The sequence below is a fragment of the Sphaeramia orbicularis genome, chromosome 7 (genome assembly GCF_902148855.1).
Source record: "Sphaeramia orbicularis chromosome 7, fSphaOr1.1, whole genome shotgun sequence".
Classification (NCBI taxonomy): Eukaryota; Metazoa; Chordata; class Actinopteri; order Kurtiformes; family Apogonidae; genus Sphaeramia; species Sphaeramia orbicularis.
In genome coordinates, this window is record NC_043963.1 from 23,351,476 (window position 1) to 23,378,741 (window position 27,266).

Consider the following 27,266-nt stretch of genomic DNA (forward strand, 5'->3'; position numbering starts at 1 on the left):
AGGATCTCACAATGAATTCCAGGCTACAGGGGAAGGCAGAGGCAGAAACAGACGTTGAGAATGTGAATGATTGTTGGTTTTAACCCATAAAGACCCAGTGCTACTTTTATGTCAGTTCCCAAATGATTTTTTCTCTATATTTAACTGCTCTTAACTGATTTATCACCTTTTTTTTTTCCAAATAATATTATCCTCTGTGTTTTGCAGTTTTTGGTGTAAATCATGTATTTTCGTATATTTAATTCACATATCATGTAGATCAGGGGTGTCAAACTCATTTTAGTTCAGGGGCCAAATACAACCTAATATGATATAAAGTAGGTCGGACCAGTAAAATAATATAAATACTAGAATAAGAACTCAGAAATAATATAAACTCCAAAGTTTTCTCTATGTTTTTGAGTGAAAAAAGTAAAATTCCGTAATTAAAATGTTTACATCTATGAACCGTACTTGAACGTAGCACGAACAAATATAAACAACCTGAAAATTCTTAGGAAAAATGAGTGTAATTTTAACAATATTACACCTTAGTTTATTATTTATACATATGCATCACAACTTACAGATCACAAATACACAAAACATTTTATAATAGGCAGAATATTTAAAATACTACATTCTTCTTCATATTTTTTTGTGAAAAGCCACTCTGTAAATGTAAACATTTTTGTGTAATTTTACTTTTTCGATTCTAAAATAAAAAGAAAAAAATCGCTTTTTTTCATTATTTATAGGTTATGATGACAGTATTTTACTGGTCTGACCCACTTTAGATTGAACATCCTTGATTGTTAATATCTTCAGTGCAATTTTTACATTTCACAAATTCATCCAAAGGGCCAGACTGGACCCTTTGGCGGGCCAGATTTGGCCCCCGGGCCGCATGTTTGACACCTGTGATGTAGATGTTCATGAAAACTCAATGTAAATTCAAAGTTAATTATACTAAAACAGAGAAAACTAAGGAAAAAGTGACTTTTTCAGCAAATGTATTAACAACTGAACATAATATAGAGTCTGGTTTCAACCAACTCGATATGTAAAGTGTCATAAGATAACTTTTGTTATGATTTGGTGCTATATAAATAAAATTTGATTGATTGATAAAAACATGTCTCCATCCACTGTCATTGATCCAACTCCATGGGTTTTACTGGTGAATCAAATGTTGTAGAAGATAACAGTGTTTCCACGGTAACAATGGAGCCTCTGAAAGTCCAAATGGGTCATATCTGATGACCATGAAAAAACAACAAACTGCGTTTTACACCAATTATTTACATGGATTGATAGGATTAGTGGATCAACAGGTTTCAAACAGTTTATATCAGTAGAAGGTTTGTGTTGCCGGTGGCTGTCTGGGTGTTTATGGGTTAATGATAATAAGATGTATAATTCTGTGTTTTTATTTGGCTGAGTTGTGCTTGACAAAACAACATAAATACAGATTTCACTGTCTGCAATTTTTAACCAGCAAAGTTTATTTATATATAACAACAGTACAAAGTGAATCCTTGGCTTGCAAAATAGGTGTGCTTCATATTTACAATAGGTACACAATAATATATTATCATAACAAAACCAAAGCAAATAAAAAAACAAGAGAACAAACTTTTTAAATACTTTAAGTTTCTTACAATTTTCACAACACTTTTATAAAACAAGAAGAACAGACAGCCATATTATTATCATCATCATCATCATCATCATCATCATCATCGTCATTGTCAGTAATTACTATTTTACAGAACTCCAGTGTCTACCAAGGGTATGTTTACAATGCGTTTTAAAATGGAAGGATACTTGTTTTATACGTAGTGATATTTTGACTTCGGAGTAGTACATTGATGTGGATTTTAATTCCTCCATCTGATGCCGTAACGCAAAAAAACAAACCAAAAAAAAGTTGAGGAGTGATTTGTATAAGGAGTGACACATGCCAGTCAAATCACAACACCATCTATTTGGCGACTCCACGAGCAATAAAAGTGCATCCTCAATTAGCAATGAAAATTCATATTCATCACACGCGACTGGCAGTCAAAATGGGATTCTGCGCTGCAGAAAGAGTAAACAAAACTTCTTCCCAAAATTAGGTGTACAGCATGAAAACAAGCAATTATTTAGTAACATAAAAAAAAAAATCTCTTTCACAAAAAAAGGTGCATTCAGCTGCGATTTAAGATGAGGGCCTTCAGGAGGAGTTGCAGTTAGACTATTGACGGCGAAGATCGATATGGAATATCAGGCAGAACTAAAGCATGAATTAAAATGCATGCAAAAAACTCACACAAGATTAAGGAAATGTCCTGATATAAATTATCTCTGAGAGCAAAATCAAAGCCACCCTCAACCAATTTGCATGCCTCTTGATTCATCACAATTCTGTATACAGGGGAGCTCATCTAAGAGTTGGAAGGACACTAATAAACATACATTTGATCCCTTTGGAAGAGGAAAAGGCATTTAGGTCCTGTTAAAATGATAAAAAGCATTACTCCATATAAGCAATGTGAGGTATGAGGAGGATACAATTCTATTTGCTGAAATTGGGAAGACACCTTAAAAGGAAGAAGCTTTATGTTTTGTGTATGTACTGTATATGTGCACCATTGTGTACCTTGTGGACGCTTATTCGAGAGTTAGGGAGCGAGAAGGTGCTTTTGCAGTTAAGAGAACAAACGACAACAAATGCCATTTCTGCCCCCACTGGTCAGACACAGTAATAACCTGTCAATCAACGCCTCATCCTCCATTTCTCCTTGCCTGTTAGTTTGATGTTTTGTTTTTTTTTTTTCCTTTCCATCTCCTGATCACACTGTGCACACAACTGACTCAGATCAAAGAGCAGCTTCAAAGCTGGAGCAGGAAACTTGAGCTAAAGGGGTTCTCTTCCTTTCTACCTCTCCCTCTCTCATTTCTCGACACTTCTCTTCAAACAGCTCAGGCGAGCCAAGTGTTGAGCGAGGCAATGTCTGCCTGAGCCAGGCCATACCCTCCTAACCTTTCTTTTTACTTTATCTGGCTGAGGCAGTTCTCAGCAGAGTGCCAGCGCCAGGTATCGCTGCAAAACCACTGAGCTCTAAAGCAGTGAAAGGACTGTGCCCGAGTCGAGGACTAATAAGATCAGGAACACTAAGCAGGTGGGTATCTAAGGCCACAGAGAAAAGAAGCACCTTTCACCCACTACTGGTGTTTGTCATGCTCTCAATACACACAACTGCAGTATACTGTAAAGACCTACTATTTTCAAGTACTTGATGTAAACAACAAGCAAACACATATCACAGAAGAAAATGAAATCATCTATCCAGTGGACTGAATCTACAGTTTGTTGTCATTCAGCTGGATGTCTGAAGGGTGATATTAGCCTTTTAGCTCAAGTCAGGAGATGCTTAGTAACTCTGATCCAAATGAAACCTAACATAATCAAAGTGTTTTTTCTTTCCTTCAATTCATCATCTCTATACCGCTTTTCTCCTGCTTAGATTTCGTACCTTAATTGAGTTTCAAACTGGCTCAGTTTGAGAGCTTTGCTCCATCAGTAAAGCATAAACCGATTTTGACACATTAATGAACAATTTGAAACAACACGAATTGTTTGGCACTTGGTCAAACTAGACCCACGCAGGCTTCGTATTGTCTGTGCGAAGACATCTGTGGCAGTCAGGGGGAAGAACTCCCATTAGCTAACATCTCAACTGGCCAGCTAGAGCTGGCATGACTCATTGGCACTTGATAAATTAAAAATGGACCCTTAGAACAGTTTTGATTTGTGATAGCATGCAGGAAAAGTACACATATAGTCTCCAAAGAGATTAAAAAAAAAAGAAGCTGTTTTAGCCTACGGAAACTAGTCTTGATGTTTGGTCTCTCCTAACTGCTAGCTTGACTTTCTGTCCTGTATGAGCAGTGGAGTGACATGAGTGACAGCTGTGATGCAGATAATACATGCTGTCCTCTAGTAGAAATGTGAGTTAGGGTAAATATTCAGAAAGCAGTTGGACGGGCTGGGGCCAGAACGGACGAATGGAGCTGTTCACTTGACGAGCTACTGCAAATATCTATGGAGTGGAGCTCAGTTCAACTGAGCGTCTTTTGTTTGCCAAACTCAAAAAGACATACAAACAAACAAACAAACAAACAAATAAAAACATTTGTACATTCACATACACTGATTGGTAAGAATCAACCGGTACATATACAGATGACCTATCTGCTGAAGAAAACCATGGACGCTGAAGTGATGCTGATTTAAGGTCATCTCCTAAATACACTATACTTCATCACTGTTGTCCTCAGTTTAGGTGCAAGCATGCTGGCTGAACTGTGACCCACAACGAGTCAATAGAATTCCCCACGGACTCTATATGATGAGCACAAGTTTCATGATTTCCTGTACACTTCTGATTTGGATAAAGAAGTTTTAGTCCGTGCCATGTGAAGCATCAGTCTGAGGCCATGTCTGCAGCGGGAAGGAGTGAGAGAAGACACGAACCACGGCTGGATTCACTCTGTTACACTCTTTAAGTCTTTATACAGCAACTTCCTGGGATCCTGGGTGGATATCTTCAACTGCAACTGATAATATTCAAATGTACAAGTACAAAAATAAAATCTGAGAAATCTGAATGCAAACTCCAACATGAGATGTGCTCCTCTGCTGCTCACTTTTTTTTTGCGTCTCTACTTAGATGCATTTTTCTGAGTGAGTAGAGAATAAATCTATTTCTCCATTTGCTCTTTACAGTCTTGCAGGAGCCTCCTTGATGCACACCCACACACACACACACACACACACACACACACACACACACGCACGCACGCACGCACGCACGCACGCACACACACACACACAGACACACACAGCATACAATTTCCTGTCAAACTGAGAGAAAATATCCTTTGAGCAAAATACAAAAAAAAAAAAAAAGACAAATAAATAAATACAAGCCATGTTGTTGCCTAGTGTTCTGATGTTCCTTCCGTATGCCATTATGAGCCCCTGCTGCAGAACCTCTTTTCCAGGCTGTGGGGCCCTTAAGCGGTACCATCATGGAAGAAAGTGAGAGAATTACAAACTAAAGCAGTCGCTGTATACGTCTGTCTGGCTGTGGATACAGAAGCCTCAGGTTGGGTTCACGGTTGGACTGTAGCTTCCCAGTGAGAGGTATGTCATGTGGGACCTTTTGCTGGTCCTGTAAGAGATAGTGGTCCTCTCTTTTTTTCTCTGTCTGTTTCAGTCAGGGTCATTCTCAGCTCTCAAGGGACATTGCAGAGATGAGCTGCTCCACCTTATAGGCCAACCTCTGCTTCCTCGCTTGTTCATCCTGCTCCAGAGCCGCAGTGATCTGCACAGAACAAAACCATTGCCAAAAATCAGCCAAAACATACGCATAATTACACCCCCGTTGATGCATTTGTATAACTACAGCTGTTGACAGCATTTTAAACAATAGATGATAACGGTTGTCTTGGTGGCCCGGAATGTACAAGACACATTTTCAGTGCTGCGTGGATTTTCTGGTTTCCAAATGGTCGCCACATAAGAGAAGAAGAAAATTACATCACTGCCTTTGTCAAAGCCACAGTGTTGAGAAACATTTGTGTATCAGCCCTTTCTGTTTTATCTTTCCAGGCCCTGTCTTGTAAATTTGGCATTTGTCAAGTCAGGTTCAAAAGGGATTCAGACAGGCTGTGCTCTTCGTTCCCTCATCTAGTGTCTGCCTTGTCAGGTTGAATCTATGTCAGAGTGACACCAACACACATGGCAGCGGCCTTTAATATGAATATAAAACAGCAAAAAAAAAAAAAAAAAAATCATAGCGAGTAAGAGCCATCTCTTTATTACTGATCTGCTCATTTTGGTGCTGGGAAGGTAGCTGAAAAATACATAGAAAATAGAGAAAATATTTTCATAATCCTGCTACACGTCCACACATTACCACTGACTAGGAAGTAATATTTCCTTTAATTATTTGCAATTTGACTGAAACATAATAATTAATTGACCACTCTTATGCAATAAGGTTAAAATACTCTGGGGAGACAAATAAATTGAATGAATATGGCAAGCCTTGCAATTAGGAAAGACTTTCTTTAATGGAGTATCACCACTGGGTCATATTTTACAAAGTAAAAGCAAAAGTGGTTTTCTTTTAATCACCCATCTATCTGACCACTACAGAGATTTTAACAAAGTGCAGCCTTTATGAATATTTCAAGTTTATTTTTCATTTGGCTATTTAATAACTGGAATATGCTTATTTTTGTTCTTTCAGATTTTCACTTTTTTTTAAATGATTGATTGATTGATTTGGAACATGCAAAGAAACAAAATTAAACAAAACAAAGCAAATCAAGACAAAAACAAAATAACATTCAAATGAACAGACTCTATCTTCAAGTACATACAAGACTGAATTTTACATGGTTGAAAAGGAGTAGGAAGAAGTTTTAAACTTATTTAATCCTACCCTCAAGTGCTTTTACACCGTTATCACTAACTTAATACAACAATCAAACAATACATTTTTCCTAATTTTAGCATCGAACCATAACAAACACATAATGGAGTAATTGAATTACACAGAACAATATGTTCATGGCGATACAGTCATACAAACAGACTCAACAATTCAACAATTTTCTTCAATAATTACAGCATATTTATCAATAAAACATTATCCATACACAAACAGCCCTCACTGTCAATATTAAATACTGTACCTTTCAAGAATCAAGTCTTTATATCTTTTTTAAACTGAATTATGTTTGATATTTGTTTTGTCTCCACATTCAATTTTCTCCACACATTTGATTTCAAAACCTGTCGGAGAAACATGTCAAAAGCAATCTTGTTCTGTTTTTTTTTTTTTTTTTTTCTTTATTGCAGAGCATGCAGATCTGTGTATGCTCTGTCCCACTGCAGACCACAGTATCTGTCTGCCCACCTACCATCTTCCACTCATCTGCTTAAGTGCTCTTAAAGGCTGGCAGCAACCCTCAGAGCGTTTTCTCCTCCTCCTACTCCTCCTCATCGGACCTGATAGCAATCTATTATTAATCTGTAGCACTGTATGCAGGTGCAGCTCCCACTGCCATCTCCCAAATCCATTTAAGTAGGCGGCAGCTCTGGCCTGGTTAGCCTGACACACTGCCTTTTATGAGAGGCTGAGTAAGAATGAACAGTGGTTAATGGTGCTAGATGAGGTTTTACGCACTGCGCTCTCAGAGACAGCGGACACGGTACAGCAGAAGTGATGGGCTACCTGTGTTGAGTATATGTGTGACAACGGGAATGTTTGCATACGTCTTTATGTATGTGCATGTCAGACAACTGCAGAGGCAGCAAAAGTGTGTATATGAGATTCATGGGGAGCAAAGAGGGAGCTGACTGGATAATGGGTACAAAAAAAAAAAAAAAGAGAATGAATGTACAGGAAGGAGGGAGAGAGACAATAAGAGATAGGTAGAATGAGAGAGAGAGAGAGTGGTCCAACATAAAGGTCAGGCTAATGCTTCCCAGAGGAGGAACTGACATTAGAAGCAGAATGTCTCCATAAATGCTCTCTCTTTCTCTTCCTTTCTCATCTTCTTCCCTCCTTTTTTATGCTTCCTCTGATCTGACATTGTGTGTGTGTGTGTTGCCTGTGATTCTGCTCATGAGGGCCCTATATAATAACTCAGCCCAGCCGAAAGGACAGTGCAGCATGCTGAGAGCTTGTAGATATTCACTTTCTGCTCTACAGATCAGACACGCCGCCTTGTTAAGCTCAGGTCTCACTAGACCCCTGGGCTTTAGGGAAGTCTACTGAAGACTCTGAGCTGACCTCACTAACCTATGCCACTTATGAATAGTCGGAATTCACCAAGGGCAAGATATACGTGTATTAAAGCGCGGGGCAAATTTGCGGCACACTTCTCATTCAATTTGTGCTTGCAATCTGCGCGTAATTAGCGGCTGATTTACTAAGGCAGCAGCTCATTATGCAATCAGTGCCTGGGACTGCCCTCCAGGTAAAATCTGCAAGTGACGGAGCTTACACTGTGGCTCTGTGGAGGGATTTAGTCTGAGATCACCAAACTAATAAGAGAAATTATATGGCAGGTGGCATTGCATAGAAAAAGATGGGGTGACAGAGAGCAAACAGACAGCAGGGCTCAGTGGAGCAGCAGGTGGAGCTCAGAGCAGACCGGGTTTGGGGTGGAGATGCTATTGACTCACAAGGCACATTTTACATCAAGATTATTAGTTCAGTGGTGGAATTCATTTATTTTTTTCTTTGGCGTTACATCAGATTATGTGAAAATATGTGCTGAATTCTAAGAAGATCTGTTTTAATAGTTATCATCCATAATATTTATGTGGTGCAGTGATCGAGATGATTCACAGTCCCCACTGCACCTGTTTTAAATACATCTGTTAGATCAGCAACTGCTTTTCTGTGGATAAACCATTCCACGCATACTGTTGAATCTCTGTAATATGCAGCCATATTTATGTTTCTTTTTCCTTTTCTTGCAAACTGACCAACATAAAAAAGGGAAATACCTCATTGCTGACAATATGCTCTTCACATGTCAGGCAAAATGGGTTTGATTAATAGCACAAAAATAGTGCTGGGTGCAGAATGTGTGCCCATTTGTGTGCATGCATACATTACTTACCTCCTCACTGTACTTGCTGACGTAAGAGTAGATCTCATTGAGTGCGCTGAGCATGTTAAACTCTGTGGAGTGCAGTCTGGCCTGTTCTGCCAAATAGGCATTCATGTCCTGGTCACTAATGGCTGGCAGCCGGTTGATGTCGGCATAGTACCTGGGGATGCAGACAACAGGCAACACTTGGCATCATTGGCACATACTCACTAAGCCAATTCAAAAAAGGCATAGATTCTTATTGAAGTCAAATTCAGAGCTGTAGAATCACTTGAACTAAAAATATACCCTGACTAACCAGTACCCACGAAGGGATGTAACAGAATTAAATTTAGAGGAACAGGAAAGAAGAAATGGAATTATTAACTAATTTTCCTCAAAGATCTCAGCTTCTATTGAAAGAAAAAAAAGCAGAGAGGATCTATATGGTGTATAATGCCATCAAGTATTGAGTCTTACCTCTCTACCCAGCTCTTGTAATTGGGAATATCTTTAGCGTAGAGCAGCTTATTGGACGGGGAGTCCTTGCCCAGGCGGTGCTCCGAAGTAGAGCAAGAATCCATAAAGGTCTGAGCTACTACAGATAGACAGGCATCTGTGATGCTGCTCTTATGGATGTCAAACACAAACTGTGGGTTCTTTATTACGTTCACCCAGAAACGCAATGGAAGGCTGGAAGATGGAGACAAAGACAGTAAGTCCAACGATCATTTTGTCATAGAAGTCTGTTAAAGAGTTAAATGTAAGCTGTTATACTGGGGTTGAAATAGAATGGTTAAAGGAGATTACACTAGGTATGGTTGGTAAAATAACATGAGATATTATTTTGTGTGTATTTTGGGAACTTACCAGTTGCTTTTCCATGTGTGACGCACATCTGTGTCATGAATGCCATGTTTGTCTGCCTGCTCATCCAGAAAGTCAAACATGTATTTTATGGCCAGGGGAAGGGTGCTGCCTCTGTGAACTGTGCTGAACAATGTCTCGAATAGATCATCTACAAATTTTTGAAGGGTACCCTGTAGAAAAAGAGGACAATATATTGGGATTAATAATATGGCCGATAAGAGAAAACATGTAGATTAACAACACAGCATGAGGCCGACATGTAAGACAACTGAGCTACTGCTCATGTAGAAACATACAGGGTTCCTACACATTTTAATCTTCAAAATTCCATACTTTTTCCACACCCTAATTTCCAGATGTCTTGGTAAAAAAATTCCTTTATATTTAGGATTTATGAGCCAGTCATCAGGGAATTTACATCGACCCATTATGAGTTCTGCCAACGATCATACAAGGCATGTTGAATAGCTCGCTCCCGAACAGTGTGTGGACATCACCTGTCCGTCAAAGCAGCAGTGAAAGTTGACGACACCTGGGCGGGCCTTAGAGTGGGTTGGAGGAGGATAAGAGCAGAAGGCTGGGCATTCAACTTGTCAATCTGCCGAAATGTTTTCTAGGACGTTTAGCCTACTGTATGTGCTCTGACACAAACATTGTAGCTGTGCTAGCAAGCGCCTTTTTTTTTTTTTAGATATTCATAATTTTATGTTTTAGAAAATAGGACAGTGGTAACAGTCTTGGAAACATGAATATTTTCCAAACATTTGTTTCCATTTTCCATACTTTTCCAGACCTGGAAAATTTATAAAATCAAATTCCATACTTTTCCATACTTGCGTGGGAACCATGTACATATGTTGTGACACACTGAAATATGTGTCAAAATGTCAGTGTACCTTGGTTGCCAGCAGTCTGGTCAGATAAATCTCAGACACCATCTTGCTTCCACGGTCTCCTTCCTTCTGGTCTCCGTGTTCATGGTTCTTCACCAGATGCCACACTTTCACACCGCTTTCTAAATCTGGTGTGATCATAGGAGCTCGTGAACGTAGGCTGTCTGGACTGCCCGTGTAGCGGAATGAAGAGTCTGCTCAGGAATGAACACAGATACATACAAATTACCAGTAAGCCTAAACAACTGTGCTTACAAAAGATTCCCTTGGGGTGAAGCATCATTTAATTTAAGCATACACATGCACTTTCACCCACACAAGTATATATAGCATATACACACACCGTTACACACTCATTTCCATCTTGCCTTTGTTTCTCATTACAAACTAAATCCTGTGTTCCTGCTGCTCTAAGCCATGCTGTACAGGAAATTACAATAGTGGCTTATTTCATAGAACAGCAGAGGTATGAATTGGGGGGGGGGGGGGTGTTGTGGTCTTTGGCACTGCATCAACATGCAGACACAGAATGGGTGACACATGAGTTTGTCATATTAGGAATAAAGATCAGGGAGGACTTTCTTTTTCAAAAGCTACAAATTTATCTTCTGTTTATTAATTATTCAAAACATGCTTTTTTACTTTTTTATTTATTCTTTTTTTTTTTTTTTTAACTCCTTACATAAGCCCTGCCTAGTGAGTGAAATGTAGTTATGCCTGGCTCCTGTTGAAAGAACACATAATTGGCTCTGCTCTGCTTCATAGTGCCAAACTCATGCTGAAAACATCCCTGCAACTCTAATCAATGCATCAAAAGATCACTAATTTGTTAAGCACTGAAATCACCCTCCGTCATCCATACATCCTACTCGTCTTTGCTCTTATGATCCTGCCTCCTTGCTCTCATTCACCGGGTAGGATTGATGCTGGTTTCAGTTTCTTTAATTAGGCAGCATCTACTCTTGGCAGAAAGCTCTCTAGAGATAAAGGATCTGAGGATCTCAATAAGGATCTCTCTCAGCTGGCTTCAAAGGCCAAACTAAACAACAAAGCTTTTTGCCGGCAATATGGCCACTTACACCTTTCAAATAAGACCGACCTACACCTCTGAAGTGGCCACAGGGGACTCCAGCCAAAGGACAGGGGGATGACTATATATGCCTCTGAGCAGGGTGGATTGGGGTCCCAAATCCCATCTTAATCCAGTCACCGCTTTTTTATTGCTCTGTTATCTGCCCATCGCCTCCATGCTCCCTGCACCCAGAGCCTTCTCAACTCTCTACTACTAAGCAATGACAAACACCACTTCCTCTCTCTTCTGATCCTGCCTTTCCCATTCCATCTTTGGACACAGTCAAGCAGTGGAGGAGTGTGTTCGGGCTGATTTTAAAGTTCGAGGGGGGTGTCGGTGGTGTAAATTGAGTCAAGATGCTAAGTGTTGAACGTTAAATTGGTCTGAATCCATCAGCAGGTGTCGAGGTGCAGCTGCGCCTGCTGTGCCAACCTATGATTGATGAGGGACGGGCTCATGCCAGCAGAGCTGCTGCTTTCTATGCCATGCACATCCCACTCTAGTGCCTGAACACTCACAAAAACAAAACATGCAAAAGGGAGAGTACAGGAGGAGTGCAGCAGCTCATTGTCATTTCAGGACAGAAAGTCTGGCAAAGAGCAACTACCTAGTTATTAAATGGTGAGAAAGCCATCATATACATCAGACTTATGCACATTAGGGTTATTCCTTTGGTAGTTATACTTTTTTAAGTTGCTCTGGTCATTTATTATCTCTCCGACACTCTGCACAATCTTTCACTCCCTTCATTTGAGAAAGAAATTGCTCTGCGATTTTATAAAGGTCATCTACAATATTTTCCTCCAGTTATAGTGCAATGTCATTTCATTAATTAACACCGCATACACTGAGAATAGATAAATTATTTGAGAAACATTCTGCTGTTTTCAGCATTTGTAAATAAGAAGTCTAATTGCTTGGTAGGAAGAGGATGCTGTTAGCTCCTCTTCTTCTTTCTTTAAAGGCAGTGTTCACTCTCTATTCCCAGTCCTGATAATTGGCGATGCTTACTTATCTTCTTCTGTTTATGTGAAGTATCATTCACACAGAATAATTAGCAATCACAAGATGCTCGTGCTGCTGTGTGTTTCTGGCATGAGATCCAAATTTGGCATCCAGAAACACAAACTAAAATGCTAAAAGTAAGTGTGTGTTTGCATTTGTAATTGTAGGGCGTGTATGTATGTATTGGGAGGCTAAAGTGCAACTAAGAGCCCATTGTGTCCTGCAAATGTCAACTTCATTATAATAATAATAGCGTGTTTAATGAATTCCTCTAAATCTCCTATTGCTTTTTTTTCTCCCTCTCTGCAATTTCATTTCATCAACTGTTAAACAGAGTTTTGACCTGGATTGTAACTGCAAACTCCAGATACATCTGGAGGTACAAAAAGGCTGCGGAACGAGTCTGAAAATACAATATAAAATCCACAACAAGGGCAGGAAAGGTTCAGTGACTCACCATATCTACTGATGGAAGTGCGTGATATGCTGGCTGAAGAAGGGATATTGTATGATGAGGTCTGTTTGGGAACCAAAGCTACCACACAGCGGTCCGATACCTGGGTGGAGAGACACACACAACATGAGTTGGTACAGTTCAGCTGCTTTTGTTCATTGGATTTGCCTGAAGTCATTTCACAGTGTTGTACAATGTTGGTTTTTTTTCCTAAAAGTATTGATTCCAAAAAAAACAAAAGTTTCTTCTGTTACAGGAGAATTCATTATTCTCTAAATCTATCAGTTATTTATGAATAAAAGGCACCAACAAATATACCAAGATACCTGAGGGAATGTAAGGCTCATGGTTAATAATCCCAGAAGAAAGACTAAACCCCATCCCTCTCTGTCATATTTGTGCTCTATGCTGTTCTATACTGCAGCCCTGTGCTTTCTTTTTCAACAGTGCAGAGCATTACTGCTGCATGATGGCTGTATAGACAACATGACTGTCATTGTCACAACCTTCATAAATATTATAGATGCGATATAAGCTTTAGAACTGGGATAAGATGCTAAAGGAGCATGAGCAAGGAAAGGGAAAGGATGCTGTCACAATGAAAGAGACAGAGACATGAATACTGAAAGACTGCATCTTATGTACACTTCACATCCTTAAAGCAAACAGGGGAACACAGGTATAATAATAGCATTACAACAACACAAAGTTAGAGTCAAAGGGAAATACAACAAGACAAGGCTGTGTAAAAGATGGTGTGCCGAGAGACAGACAGAGGTACACTCTTTTCCCCCTCAGTGGTTTATATTTACAAAGAGTTCTTGGCCCTGCATGATGTGCTCTAGTCACTTTAGATTCACTGAAGAAAATGGATGCAACCTACATGAGAAACAATGGCTTCAGAAAGTCTTGCAGATGAGAATATATCTGAATGATCTGACATGGACTGAAACAGGACTATACCTAAACTAACTCAACCCTCTTATCATGATGGGATAACATTGTGACTCACTGACCCACTTCTTTATCATTGTATTTTAAGTTTTGATGCCGTCCTGTTTGTGCTTGTTGACGTCTTGTTTCGTATGTCTTTACTTTTTTGTTTTACTGTCTGTTTGTTAAAAAATCTAAAATCTGTTAAAAATAAAGTATATATAAAAAAAAGAAAGTCTTGCATATGATGTTCCTTAACAGAGCCCTGTAAAAGCTGAATTCCTTTGTCATGGCAATTTGATAGTAATTTATCATTAAGATGCTCTTTGTGTCAGTACACCAAAATATCCTGTTTACAGTAAATACAAAATCATGCAAACAAAAACTTGCAGTTCTTTTCTGAAAGCCAAAGCAACAAACAGCTTGTTGGCTGGCATTTACAGCCCACCCTGAGGAGGGATTTCTGCTTCAGACCCAGCACAGAAAAACTGACGAGCCTCCAGTGGAGAAATAAACAAAAGGCAAATGCCAGGGTCCAAAAGGAATTCCTCAAATAATCTACAGAAAGGGAGAAATTTCATCTTTTCATTTGGTTTTTGCAGGGATAGGCTTTCTTCCATTACTTGCAGGAGAGAATGCTTCAGGGAGTCGGGATGAGCATTTACAGATCCCCCCCTTCGGAGCCCGTCCTCCTCTCATCCTCTTTCACCCTCATCCTCACTCCTTTTTTTCCTTCTCTTCACAAACTACTCCCTGTTCTGCCAACCAGCAGTTAGAGTTGTCATATGGTCCAGCTGACAACGTTGGAGGAGTACTGGAGGCAGATGAGGAATCCTGTGAAATCTCGAAACATTACAATGAAATACAAAAGGTCTTCGTAACCCCCATCCCTTTCTCTTCAACCTGAACTGACATCTCTGACCTTTCTCTCTCACTCTCCAATTTGTCCTCCCCTTCCTGAATGTAATTTCTTTGGTGTTTTCATTCTCGGGGCCCCTTCTTGGCTAACGATGCCCGGACTAACTCTAATAAACCAACCAAACCAGACTTCTGTGAAGATTTCACCGCTATTTCTGTGATACATTTTCTCTGGGGAGCATGAAATAGCTTCTCTGTCCCCATCTTTCCTTTACGCCTCCCTCCATCTCGCTCTCTCTTTCTCTGCTTTTTATAGCTGATAGAGAGGCTACAGCAGAGATGGGTCCTTGTGATAGAGTAAATGATTGAAGGCGTGCAGATTCGCCCTTCAGGGATAATCCAGTGTGGGGCTGATAGTGGGCAGGTGTGATAAGGGCTGTGGGCCCCGCCTGTGATAAGACCTTCCATTAGACATTGCAGAGCAGACCAGACAGCAGAGTGTGGTCAGCCTCTATCTTTCTTTTCTCAACCCTCACCACACAACCTGAAGCCCCCGGTCCTAGCCTGTTTCCCCTCGGTGTCCCGTCTCCTCTGAGCTCATGCCTTCAGATCATGATGTTTATCCTCCTGTGGACTGTGAGCTGGGTCGGTGCTGGACAAGGTGGCACCTCAGGTACTTCATGCAAATCTGCTGGAGTTTTTAAATGAGTTCATATTGGATTGTATTTCATTTGTATGTAGAGCGATGGGGGTGGGGGGTTTCTGTGTGGAGTTTGCATGTTCTCCCCGTGTCTGTGTGGGTTCTTTCCGGGTACTCCAGCTTCCTCCCACCATCCAAAGACATGCACTAGGTTAATCTAAATTGCCCATAGGTGTGAATGTGAGAGTGATTGTTTGTCTCTACATGTCAGCCCTGCGATGAACTGACGACATGTCCAGGGTGTACCCCACCTTCGCCCATAAGTAGCTAGGATAGGCTCCAGCGACCCCCGTGACCTTAGTGAGGATAAAGCGGGTTCAGAAAATGAATGAATGAATTAATGTATGTATGTAGAGCTGCAATGAGTACTCAAGTAATTCGAGTAAGTAATATATAGCACTTATCACTGAGAAAACCTCACAAAGTGCTTTACAGATTAAAAAGATATACGACAGCAACACACAAAAAATATTAAGTGCAAAAATATGAAATACAGAGCACAAAAAATCCTCGAATCATTTTTTTGCCGTGAGTATTCATTTAATTATTAATTTCATTGAAGTAGTCACTTGTGTTCCGCCCTGGGGATTGAAGGCAAAAGATGTATAAAGTTTGGGATCACTTCAAACTTAAAAAAACAGAGAATCTCGTGCAGTGTATGTAAGTACACTTCCGAAGCCAGCACAAGGTAAATGCTCGTCTTCCACTCAACAGTAGCCTTATATTAGCCGATTTAATGTGATCGCTAACTGAGAAACACAGCAGTGCTGGTTAGAACATAGGCTATGCATTTCTTGTAGTCTATAATAATGAGTCACGATGACGGCTTCGATGACAGCTTATGATGCAATCCGACTACTCAATTAATAGCTGAAATATTCGGTAGAATACTCGACTTCAAAAAGAATCGATAGTGGCAGCCCTATACGTATGTATGTTCTTAGTTTAGTGATCTGTGTATGGTTTTAGAACTGGCTTTTATTGTGTTTTATGTATATTTTTACAGACTGATTTCATGAAATCATGTTGCATGTCATGCCAGTTCTTATGGCATTTGGCATGCTATCTGTATGCATTTTTCCTTTTGTGTGTTATTTGACACTGTTTGATCATGTGTCAATGTACGCCAAGATCTCCGGTTTACATATTCGTAACCGCTAATCGTGTGTATAAGTGGAAAGCTTATAACGCGTACAGATAACACACCAATTAAAAGTGGCATGTCATCTGTACACAATTCATGATATCACATTGTATTTTTCTTGTGGCTGTATGATGTATAAAAAATCTAATGTATGGCTGTGATTTCTATTTTGTGTAACTTCTGTTGCTACTGTCTTGACTAGGACACTCTTGAAAAAGAGATTTTTAACTTCAGTGAGACTTTTCCTGATTAAATAAAGGTTAAATAAAATAAAGACAGAAAGAAACAAACTTAAATTCAAGAATCACTGTGAGCTCAGTGAGCATTTTGTCCTTTTTTACCAGAGAACCTGTTTTTACTCCTTTCTTTTTACCTTCAAAGCAGCACAAAGTTGAAGTTAAATCAAAATTAATGATTGCAATTAATTTAAAATGTCATTCATTCATTTTCCACATAGTCCTCCAGAGAGTCACAGAAGTGCTGGAGTCTATCCTAGCAGCCAATGGGCGAAGGCGGGGTACACGCCAGTTCATCCACAGCACTGACATGTACAGACGAACAACCATTCACATCACATTCACACCTACAGGTGATTTGGATTGACCTATCATGGTGCATGTCAAGACAGTGAGAGGAAGCTGAGTACCCGGAGAGAACCTACACAGACATGGGAAGAACATGCAAACGTCACACACTGCAAATTTTAATATATACTGCATGAAGAAGATGTTTGCCTGGCTGACTTATGGTGAATGTTGGAAGGAAACATGACCATAAGTCGCGGAATTTCAGCTACATCTGTCAGCGGTCTGTTGCCAATGTCACTGCTTTCTGAATTAATTTTTTCAATAACAAAACAGTTTTATTCATCAAGTAGTGCAGTGGTATCCACACAGCTTTGTAAAGTAAAACTAATACGTGACATCCCTGTCGTACGCATACAGTATGTACGCTGTAGCCAATAGCAGCAAACACCCAAGCTCTTCTGTATGATGGTGATGTCACACATGATAAAGTAAAACGAGGGGGTCTGTCTGACTGTGAAGGAGGGCTAAGATGAACTGTTTCTACTGGAGTGAAAAAGGGTCATCTTTATGAGTTTTCAGCAGAATCTCTACATGTTCTTTTTTTCCATATTTGCTATTAAATATTAAAATTCAGCTAACACTTGAACACAGAACACGTGTTTTGCTGTTATCAGTTATATTAACACATATGAGTAATGATTGCCTCATAAGTAATTGTAATGCTGTCGATGTTTTGAGAATTAAAATGGAATTGCCTGGAATTTACAGGCATTCTGTTGGCCTGTTCAGCAAAAGAAATATGCCTTTTAAGTAGAGCTGCACAATATATCGTTTGAGCATCGGCATCGTAATGTACGTGTGCAAAATAGTCCCATTGCAGGTCCTGCAATGTAGGAGGTAAATGAACTCAATGTGTTCTCATCTAATTTCAACCTGCGTACCTGACACACACTGCGAACAACAATCCACCAATCACATTCATTCTTAATCAGTTTGCCGAAGCAGACCACACCTCTTCACATGGAATGAGTCGTTAGTAACAATGTGGAAAAATGACCAATGAACAAGAGAAAAACACCAAAAACAAAGTCTTGGTGCCAAAAAGAAAAGCAACGTCAGTTATTTGGTATTATTTCGGCTACAAGAAGGATGATATTGAAACACGTGTTCTGTTCTGTTACAACGAGAGGTAACACAACTAATCTGACTATTTACTTCGGCACCACACAGCTATTATATTTATTTATTTTATTTTATTGGTTTATTTAATAGGGACCATGCGCATTTATGAACATTGCTGTATAAAAAATACACCTATGTAAATATGCCAGAATTAGTAAAAATAACTACTTTTCATCTGCAGTCCCTATATATCCTATATATCCTCCTGAGTATTTTTTCATATCGCATTATACAGGGTGGGGAAGCAAAATTTACAATATTTTGAGGCAGGGATTGAAAGACAGTGTATGACCAATTAGTTTATTGAAAGTCATGAGAATTTATTTGCCACAAGAAAATTTACATCATAGAAAATGTTTTTATTCTATGTGTCCTCCTTCTTTCTCAATAACTGCCTTCACACGCTTCCTGAAACTTGCGCAAGTGTTCCTCAAATATTGGGGTGACAACTTCTCCCATTCTTCTTTAATAGTATCTTCCAGACTTTCTCCTAATAGTTTTGCTCATAGTCATTCTCTTCTTTCCATTATAAACAGTCTTTATGGACACTCCAACTATTTTTGAAATCTCCTTTGGTGTGACGAGTGCATTCAGCAAATCACACACTCTTTGACGTTTGCTTTCCTGATTACTCATATGGGCAAAAGTTTCTGAAAAGGTATGGATAATAGTGTTAGGTATGATTATGACATCAATATATGTTTGGTTTCAAAACAATTGATGTAGTGCCTGCTGAGAAAAAACAACTAAATGTTCATTGTAAATTTTGCTTCCCCACCCTGTATGTCGCAGGGTTAAAAAAAATCTCAACGTTAATAAAAAGATTGACAACAAAAAAAAATCGCAATGTCAGTTTTTTTACAATATCGTGCACCTCTACTTTTAAGCTCTTGTTCTTTATGGTTTTATTGGACATATGCAGTTAAGAGGAGAGAACCTATGTAATTATATAATAGAATTAGTACCTAAATAGGCCTATTTGGTATACTGTTTAGGTTTACAGTGTAATGGGGACATACTGAATTGTAGTACTATCCGTTGTGTCTGGAGTTGTCGAAAATAGCCTAAAATGCCCCTAGTGATGTCTGCAAGGTGGGTAACAGGATCTAGCTGGCAGGCTCTCTTGGTCATAAATGCCTGCTCTCCTCATTCCTTCACCGCAGAGAGGAGGACAGACAGAGGTCAACAGGCAACAGGGAATGGAAGTTTCCTAAGCTAACTTAACTTTTTGACGCAGTCTCAGCCAGAGACACAGAGAGAGAGAGAGAGAGAGAGAGAGAGAGAGAGAGAAAGAAAGAAAGAGAGCAGTCTGCCCTTTACTGTCACTTATCTGCACATTAGGAATAATATTCCAGACAAAACACACTCTTCCCATGTGTCCACACACATACATTTGGCAAACAAATATTAATGTGTGCAGCAACAGTCCACCTGTAATAAATCAACACTGTCAGACATCATCAACATAATTATATATCATGTCATGATGAATCATCATCCTTAGTTCAGGGCAATGTCCTAAATATTGGAAGTGTTAATAGTTCAGTCTTTTGTAAGTGTCATCATCTGTGAAATATGTGAATTATGCAGCTGCACAGATCTCTGGGGTCTCTGCTTACTGCCCAGATCCTCTTTAGCAGCAGCAAGGTTAATGCTAAAAAGTCCCAAGACAGCGCAGATAAAGGAAAGTTCAAAGAAAACAAGGCAGGCAGAGAAGTGTGATAACAAGCTTTGTGTTGACAAGAATGAAGATTAGTCAGTCAAATAAATCCAAATATAAATCAATTGCTTAAGGCTTAGAACATTTCCTTATCCAGACGTATTTTGTTTTGGTTTTTTTTGTTTTTGCATATGTATGTGTAGTAGAAAAACCCAGAAATCAGGAAAATTGTTTCAACATCCATGAAAACAAATCACAAACTACATTAGAAACATACTCTGAAGCCTGTTTATATGTTTATTATAGCTGTTTGTTACATTTCAAGAATAATTACAAACTTATTTCTATTTTCATTTTTATTTTACAAGTACCAAAATATGCATCTATCAGTTTTCTGAACTGCTGGAGCCTAACCCAGCTACCTGGGGTACACCCTGGACGTGTCACCAGCACCGCAGTATTTGTGTTTTAATATTTCATCCTTTCCTCATACAGATACACCAGTGGATGCAGCCATATTCCATAATATATACTCTGTTCTGCTTTTGTTTACCTGTGCACCCTTGTAACCTTTCTGACCCTGTTGTTTTTACCTTATCTGTCAAAGTATTTTAGAAAATGTTTCTCTTAAATGAACTGAATAAATAAAGTTATTATTCATTCATTTTCCAAACCACTTAATCCTCAAGAGTGTTGCAGAGGTGTTAGAGCCTCTCCCAGTAACTGATGGGTGAAGAGCCTGGATATGTCATTAATTTACAGCAGGGCTAAAGTTTTTACTCTTATACTATATTAGGATTACGTAGGATTTTTAGGAGGGTCATGTAAAACTGCCTCGAGTCCTTTTCATTTTTCTTTCACTTGACTAGTTGTAGTTTTTGTGATGATGCGATGTGATGTTGTGAAAATGCCAATACAACCAGTGTCATAGATACAGTGACAACTTTTTAACATTTCTGATTTTATTATTTTCATATTTTTCACATTTTACTTAGATGATTACTTTGCCTGTAGTTTATATCACGATATTTTTGGATCTAATGGTGAAGCAGCATTAATCACTATAGGAGGTAAGCCCAGTGGGAATAATAATAATTCAGCAGAGACAGGCATATATAGACTAGGGGACGAGAACCCCCTTAACACTCAGGCTATATGTATATACACTGTGTGCATAATCGAGAGTGCTACAGTTTTATTATATCCGTTTATCTATTCAAGAAAGGCTGTAAAAATAGTGAAAAAGAGAGCAGGTTGGAGGATGAGGGTTTAGTCCCCTGCCTGTTAATGTCACAGTGCTGAATAAAAAATCAAAACTTATTTTAAACTTCTGCATTTATGTTTTTAATTTTAATGTGGAAAGGAGCTAGGAAGGTGTGCATTTCCATATCCAGGTTATGTAAACCATTATTTCCCATGTGGCAGGGTAAATAGCCAGTGGGTTTTCTTGGGATGCCGAGCCCTATAAATTTTAATGCCTCTGTCTGCTCCCGGTGTCTGCGATGGGAGAATTAGCAAAGATTCAGGGTGACGCTCAGTTTCATTCCACATATATCAGACCTTCTTCACCATTTCCTTTTTACCATTCTTTCTTGAAGCTTTTCTTTCACTCTAGGGCCTAATGAGCTGTGTTCTTTTGTTGTGATAGGCAGCCAGATGTACTCCTGCAGCTGCCATTGCAGTAGCACTATGTGTGACGCATATGCACACAAATGCACAAACAGAGGCCATTGCCAGCTCATCAAAACAGTAATGATGCACAAGTGACTATGTTGTTCCATCCTACTCTCATTTATCTCTTCACCTAATGTCCTTTTTCTTCATGCTCCTTCTCTCTCTGCCTCTAGTTTTCGTCCTTAAACTTCCCCATGTTGCCCTGCAGCTCGCTGGCATCTCCTCTGAAGGTGCACAGTGTCGGGCTGTATGTTCAGCACAGGGACTCTCAGATCCCTGATCAATAGTAGTCCTTAGATCTACTATTGAGCGAGCAAATAAGTGAAGCGGCCACACGCATGTTGCTGTGTGGCCTGTCGCGTGTCCCTTGGCTAACGATGGCAGACAGACTGTGATGCAAAGAATTGCAAAAAACAACACAAGAGCCTATTATGGTGTGGGAGCAAACACACTGCAGCGCTTCATCAAGGATTAAAACACTGCAGAGACCAGAAGAGGTTCTGAGTGAGAGAGGAAGAAAGGCAGTGGAGAGAAACAAAAGTAAAAAAAAAAAACAGATCGTCTGTCATTGGAGGAAAAGAAAGAAAAATGTGTAAGGAAAATGTAAATGACACTCACAAATATGGTGACAAACAGTGAACTAGGTAGAGGCCATACTGACATAACACAAAGGGGACAGAAACTTCTATGTTAAGGACACTATATGTTCCTTCTTATAACGTTTCCTAAATCTGCGAAATTATTCTGCTAGCCCAGCTGGGGAATGACTTCAGATAAACTGGATGCTTGCCACACCTTGCCCCATTTTCTGTTTCCAGACTGAGCTGAATTTCCTGGTCCTGCAGTCCCCCATCTCTAAAGCCAACCTCAGCTGCAGCTCAGCTGCTGCCCTGCTTCTTGACCAGGTGGTCCAGACTTGAGCCTGATGCAACCTTAAAGCAGATGGTCTCCTCTGGCATATGCACATGCACTGCAAAAGATTCATGACCTGCAGAGATAGCTGTCTGCTCATTCGGCTTTGTCTTTCTGTATTCCTTTTACTTCATAATTCTGTCTGGCTTCCTCACCCTTTCTCTAGGGCTCATTTTTCATTTACAACTTTAACTGCCATGAGTTCTGTTGAAAAATTCAGAACTCCTTTTGGTTCAATTCCACACTCTTTATTCCTCTTCTTGTCTGCCTTTTAATAACAAGGGGCAAGTGAGCCCATAGGCCCTTAAATTGTGGGGTGTGAATTGAGAATTTGCACGTGACAAGACAGAGGTAGGCAGACACAGCGGGACTAATTGTTGCCAGCTTAGAAGTCAACAGGGCTGAGAGAGAGAGAGAGTGACAGAGAGAGTGAGAAAAAACGCTGTCCTCTTGACTGGAGCAGTTTTATCTCTCCAGGGAGGAGGGAGGAAATGTCGGCTGAGATGCTGAGAGTTCATCTCTCCTGCCACCTGTACAGTAATTGTCCTCTATTCTGTGAGTCACTTGGATTACAACAAGCTTGGGCATGCAAATGAGGGACTGAAAATTGGCTGCATAAAAGTCAAGAGCAGGAAATATCAAAGTTTGGCAAGGTGTGTGGTATAATTTCCATAGTAACACCTATAGCACAAATTGAACTAAAATGTGCTCTTTTTATTAGAAAGACCTTTCCATAAAAGGTGTGTTGTTTGAGAGTTTGTTGAGAAAAAAAATTACATTAAAAGCTTCATGTTATTTACCTGGTAGTGCATGAGAGTGTTTAGCCTTTTCCAATCATTCTCAATCTTGGTAGTGATGTCTTCATCCTGCAACACCACTCGAGCCATTCGTCCTTGGCGCCACTCTGAAGAATAAAAACACACACTATATTATACACAAAACATATACCACAGTGATCAAAAAGAAATGCAATTTGTCTCTAGTGGAGAGGTTAGGCTGCACATGTTTATTGTACATGTGAAAGATTTCAGGTGATTAAGAAGTACATGTCGTTTGAGTCTAAAGCAAAATGCCAGTACTTCAGTGTGCGCTTCATGTCATGCCAGTTACCTTGCAGCCAATTGTGAGTATGCTAAAATAACCGTGCTTTTCTTAAGACACTCTTTTTCTGCACATTTTTTTTTCAAACATGATTTGCCTTTCAGATGTTGAAATGCCATCTTATGTGACTCTAAAAGGAAGCTCTCCACACACATTACCCACATAAGTAGACATCGACAGTCTGCATTCTTGCAAAGCTCTCGGCATGTGTACTCGTCTCACTGACTTGGATTGACATGCATCTTAATTAAACATTACACACGAACAATTTCAAGATGCAAACGCGGACAGACTGTGCACTTTAATTGGTACTTGTGTGGTGAAAATTGCGTGCCATTAGCATACGCAGCAGTCGACCCGTCAGGGTCAGAAAAAAGAGGAGTGTAGAGCAGACAGGATAAAAAAGTGAACTATGAGAAAATCACATCCTTTCAAAAGAAAAAAAGTAAGTAAGGGGGAAACAGGTGGAGGCTGTAAGCAGTGCCGGTGGAGGGTAGTGGCTGACGGCTCATTGTGGGGTAATGAAATGATAATAAGGGAGTTGACAGGGACGTGGACAGCCATTGTGGCTCTCATGCTGGGAGTGATCATTGATTTTCTCCACTGTTGACTGGGTTTTATTACTTTGTGCCTCTGCCAGGTGACCACATGATATCTCTGCCTGGCAGAACATCCTCACAATACTGTCGGAAATACACAGTGCTCCAGAGAAAATAGTAACACAAAAGTGTACATATACATGCACAGACATGCACTGACTCAATTATTTCCAAGGTATCAGTGAAAGGGTAAGAAATTGACATAAGAGAATAAAAGGTAAGACAGAGGATGGACATGGAGCCATATTGTGGAGTGATAGATGATGCGCTGATTTGCAGCAAACAGGGGGGGTTGTTCTCTCTGCCAATGTGAAGTGAGAGAAAATGAAAAAGACGGGGCAATGGGAGGCAAGGTACGGACAGGCGAGAATGGAAGTGGCAGACTGTGTGGGAGTCAAGCCCTGCATGAGGCTGGCGAGCACGTCTGTCAGCTCTTACCTGGGTCAGCCAGACATCTACGTCACAGACACAAAAGCACACACACACACAACCACATGTGCACTTCTCTATCTCAATCTACTGTGTCTTATTGGCACTACCGGCAGAAAAAGCAGCCAGACGGAGTGATGCGCCACACACTGTCAGTCAGTTTGATAGAAGGCCTGGCAACAGCACACTGAGGCTGGCTGGGCTGTTGGAACACAGCTTTTATCACACTAATGCACTGATAATCTGTACACATGGCTAGGTTTTCTCTCACTGATGCATTAATCTGTGGGTGTGAAGGACTTTACACCTGCCAACTGCATCTGTGAGAGTCTGGATTGCCTGTTCTTCCTGTATGTCCATGTATGTGTGTTTGTGTGTGTGTGTGTGTGTGTGTGTGTGTGTGTGTGTGTGGGTGTGGGTGAGTGTTGCCATACCCAGGTCCATGTCGACAGCTCGTGGCCGCTGAGAATAGGGCATGTTCTTGTAAACCGCATCCAGTATTTTCTCCTTCACCTGTGTGATGGTGTCACAGTTCAAGACCTTTACTGGGATCTCTGGACTGTTTTCATTATCTGGGTTCACACAGTTCAAGATCTGTGAAAGTTAAGCCAGAGAAAAACAGAGGGAGAATATGAAATGCAAAAATCACAAGGAGAAAGCAGAGAAAACAGCTAACGGCATCCTGTTACTGCCTGAACTTCAGTCCAGCTTAAGGCTTTGCCCTCATTAGAGTCTCCTTGGAGCATGGCAGGAGCTTTGAGAAACCATTTCCGCTCTCTCTGGCATCCCAAAATCTAATTTCACACCTTCGGCGGGACACCAATTTCCAGCTCTGCTGGGGTATTAGCACGTAATGAGCCAAATTCCCAGTCAGCGCAATCAGAGCGTTGTCATGTCACATGCTGTCTCTGTGAGTGTGTTTTTTAGTATATGAATGTGTGTGTGTACATGGGACTCTTTGGTATGTTTCAATCTCCACAGCTACCTTCCCTAATGTTGGACCAACACAGGAGTCTACGGGATTATTAGTTAATTTCCTTCCACAGAGGAAAGAGGAAGCCAAAGGTCACACCTAGCTATTACATCCTGAAAATGATTTATAGTGTAAAATCCATGACAAATTGTGCCAACTGTGTGTGCTCATTCAGTCTTTGTAAAAATAATGGCCAAAAGTGATTTTGTGTCTCTTATCTTGGTACAATTTCAGCTAAAAACAAGAACATCTTTGATTCAAGAGCTGTGTGCCTCTGGTGTACCTGAATATTTGTCTACATCTGTGGGCCACTGCACAACCTCCTTATGTGCCCTGTGGAGTGCAACGTACCAGGGTTTTGTACTCAATCTGCTGGCGGATGAGTTTGTCTTCACTCAGGGAGTAGCGGGCCTCTCCAGTGATGGCATCAATGGGACCTTTCTCCATCTGCTGCTTGATGGCGCAGTATAGCATGAACAGAGGCTCCCCAGCACACTCCTGTGAACGCAGACCAGCACATTTACCCAAAACAGGACATGATCAGATATAATTTTTAAAAAAATCACCAATAATCTGCAATAATACTACAATACATATGTGGCTTGTTGAACTAACCTTAAGGAATTTGTGAAGAAGGAAGGCAAACCAATTCGTGAGCATCTTCTCTGCAACTGACTCAGTTCTGGAATTACATGAGAAAACAGGAAGAAAAAAAAAAATTGAGCTCTTTTCTTGATTTTGATATTTCCAAACTTTTAAGTAACATATGTGTTCCATTATTCATGAGGTTATGTGCAAGGCTTCAGGGAGTTTATCTTGGAATCCCAGTGCGTGCATCCTGCTGCTGGTAGTGTTCGTGTACTGCCTGCAACACTGTGGTCACAGTGAGTGAACAGAACAGAGAGGGCATCTGTGTGCATGCTTTGTGTGTGCACATGTTAAAAGCCTGTGTGTTTGAGTATGCATGAGTGTGAGTACGAGTGTGAGTGTGTGTGTGTGTGTGTGTGTATGTGAGAGAGAGTGTGTGTGTAAATTCACGTGTGGTTGAACACAGTGGGACATCAGCAGCTGTGACAAGCCTCAGCTGTTGAGAGAGACGAGTGCTGTCACAGCCAGGTAACGCCTGATCACAGCCAAAACGATCTCTTCTCCTCTCATTTCCTCTCCTCTTCCTCCCCTACTTCATCTCCCCTCCCAGTCAATCACACATGGAGGTAAAGCACGCCGCTGAGCTTGATTGGGCATGAAAATGCACAAGTGTGCAATGACCTCTCGACTATTTCCACCAGAGAGCACACGAGTGGACCGCATGTACCCGTTTTTATGATTCCACCCCATATCCTTCTACCAGACAAACATCCCCCACCTCATTAGCACCAACATGAAACACTAGAGCAACAGAAGTTAGACTTATTTTCTTAGAAAAAGGGAGAGAATAACAAACAGCCAGGTGGGAATGGTTAATGAACATGAATCATAGATGAAAGGGTTAGTTCTGTGCAGCTTGTATGGACAAGGACCTGAGGTGAATAGCAACAGTAAAATCCCAACTTGCCTGATAAAAACAATTCTCCAACCTCCAGTGGCTTATGCATAAACCTGCATGCAGAGCAAATTCAATTCAATTTGAAAAGTTG

The 27,266-nt window shown here is 40.3% G+C and overlaps 1 protein-coding gene across 2 annotated transcripts in view; it reads right to left on the reverse strand.

Annotated features, from left to right (window-relative positions):
- Nucleotides 1-4,827: 4,827 nt before the first annotated feature.
- Nucleotides 4,828-27,266, reverse strand: part of plxna2 (plexin A2) — a 197,954-nt gene continuing 175,515 nt past the window's right edge. For both annotated transcript variants that reach the window (XM_030138608.1, XM_030138607.1), the window contains exons 23-32: nucleotides 26,245-26,311; nucleotides 25,981-26,127; nucleotides 25,091-25,250; nucleotides 23,328-23,431; nucleotides 12,941-13,040; nucleotides 10,410-10,600; nucleotides 9,514-9,683; nucleotides 9,124-9,336; nucleotides 8,674-8,824; nucleotides 4,828-5,354 (exon numbers count right to left, since the gene is read on the reverse strand). In XM_030138608.1, coding sequence (XP_029994468.1) covers nucleotides 5,259-5,354; nucleotides 8,674-8,824; nucleotides 9,124-9,336; nucleotides 9,514-9,683; nucleotides 10,410-10,600; nucleotides 12,941-13,040; nucleotides 23,328-23,431; nucleotides 25,091-25,250; nucleotides 25,981-26,127; nucleotides 26,245-26,311 — 1,399 coding nt within the window. In that variant the 3' untranslated portion in view covers nucleotides 4,828-5,258. The remainder of the gene's footprint in view (nucleotides 5,355-8,673; nucleotides 8,825-9,123; nucleotides 9,337-9,513; nucleotides 9,684-10,409; nucleotides 10,601-12,940; nucleotides 13,041-23,327; nucleotides 23,432-25,090; nucleotides 25,251-25,980; nucleotides 26,128-26,244; nucleotides 26,312-27,266) is intronic.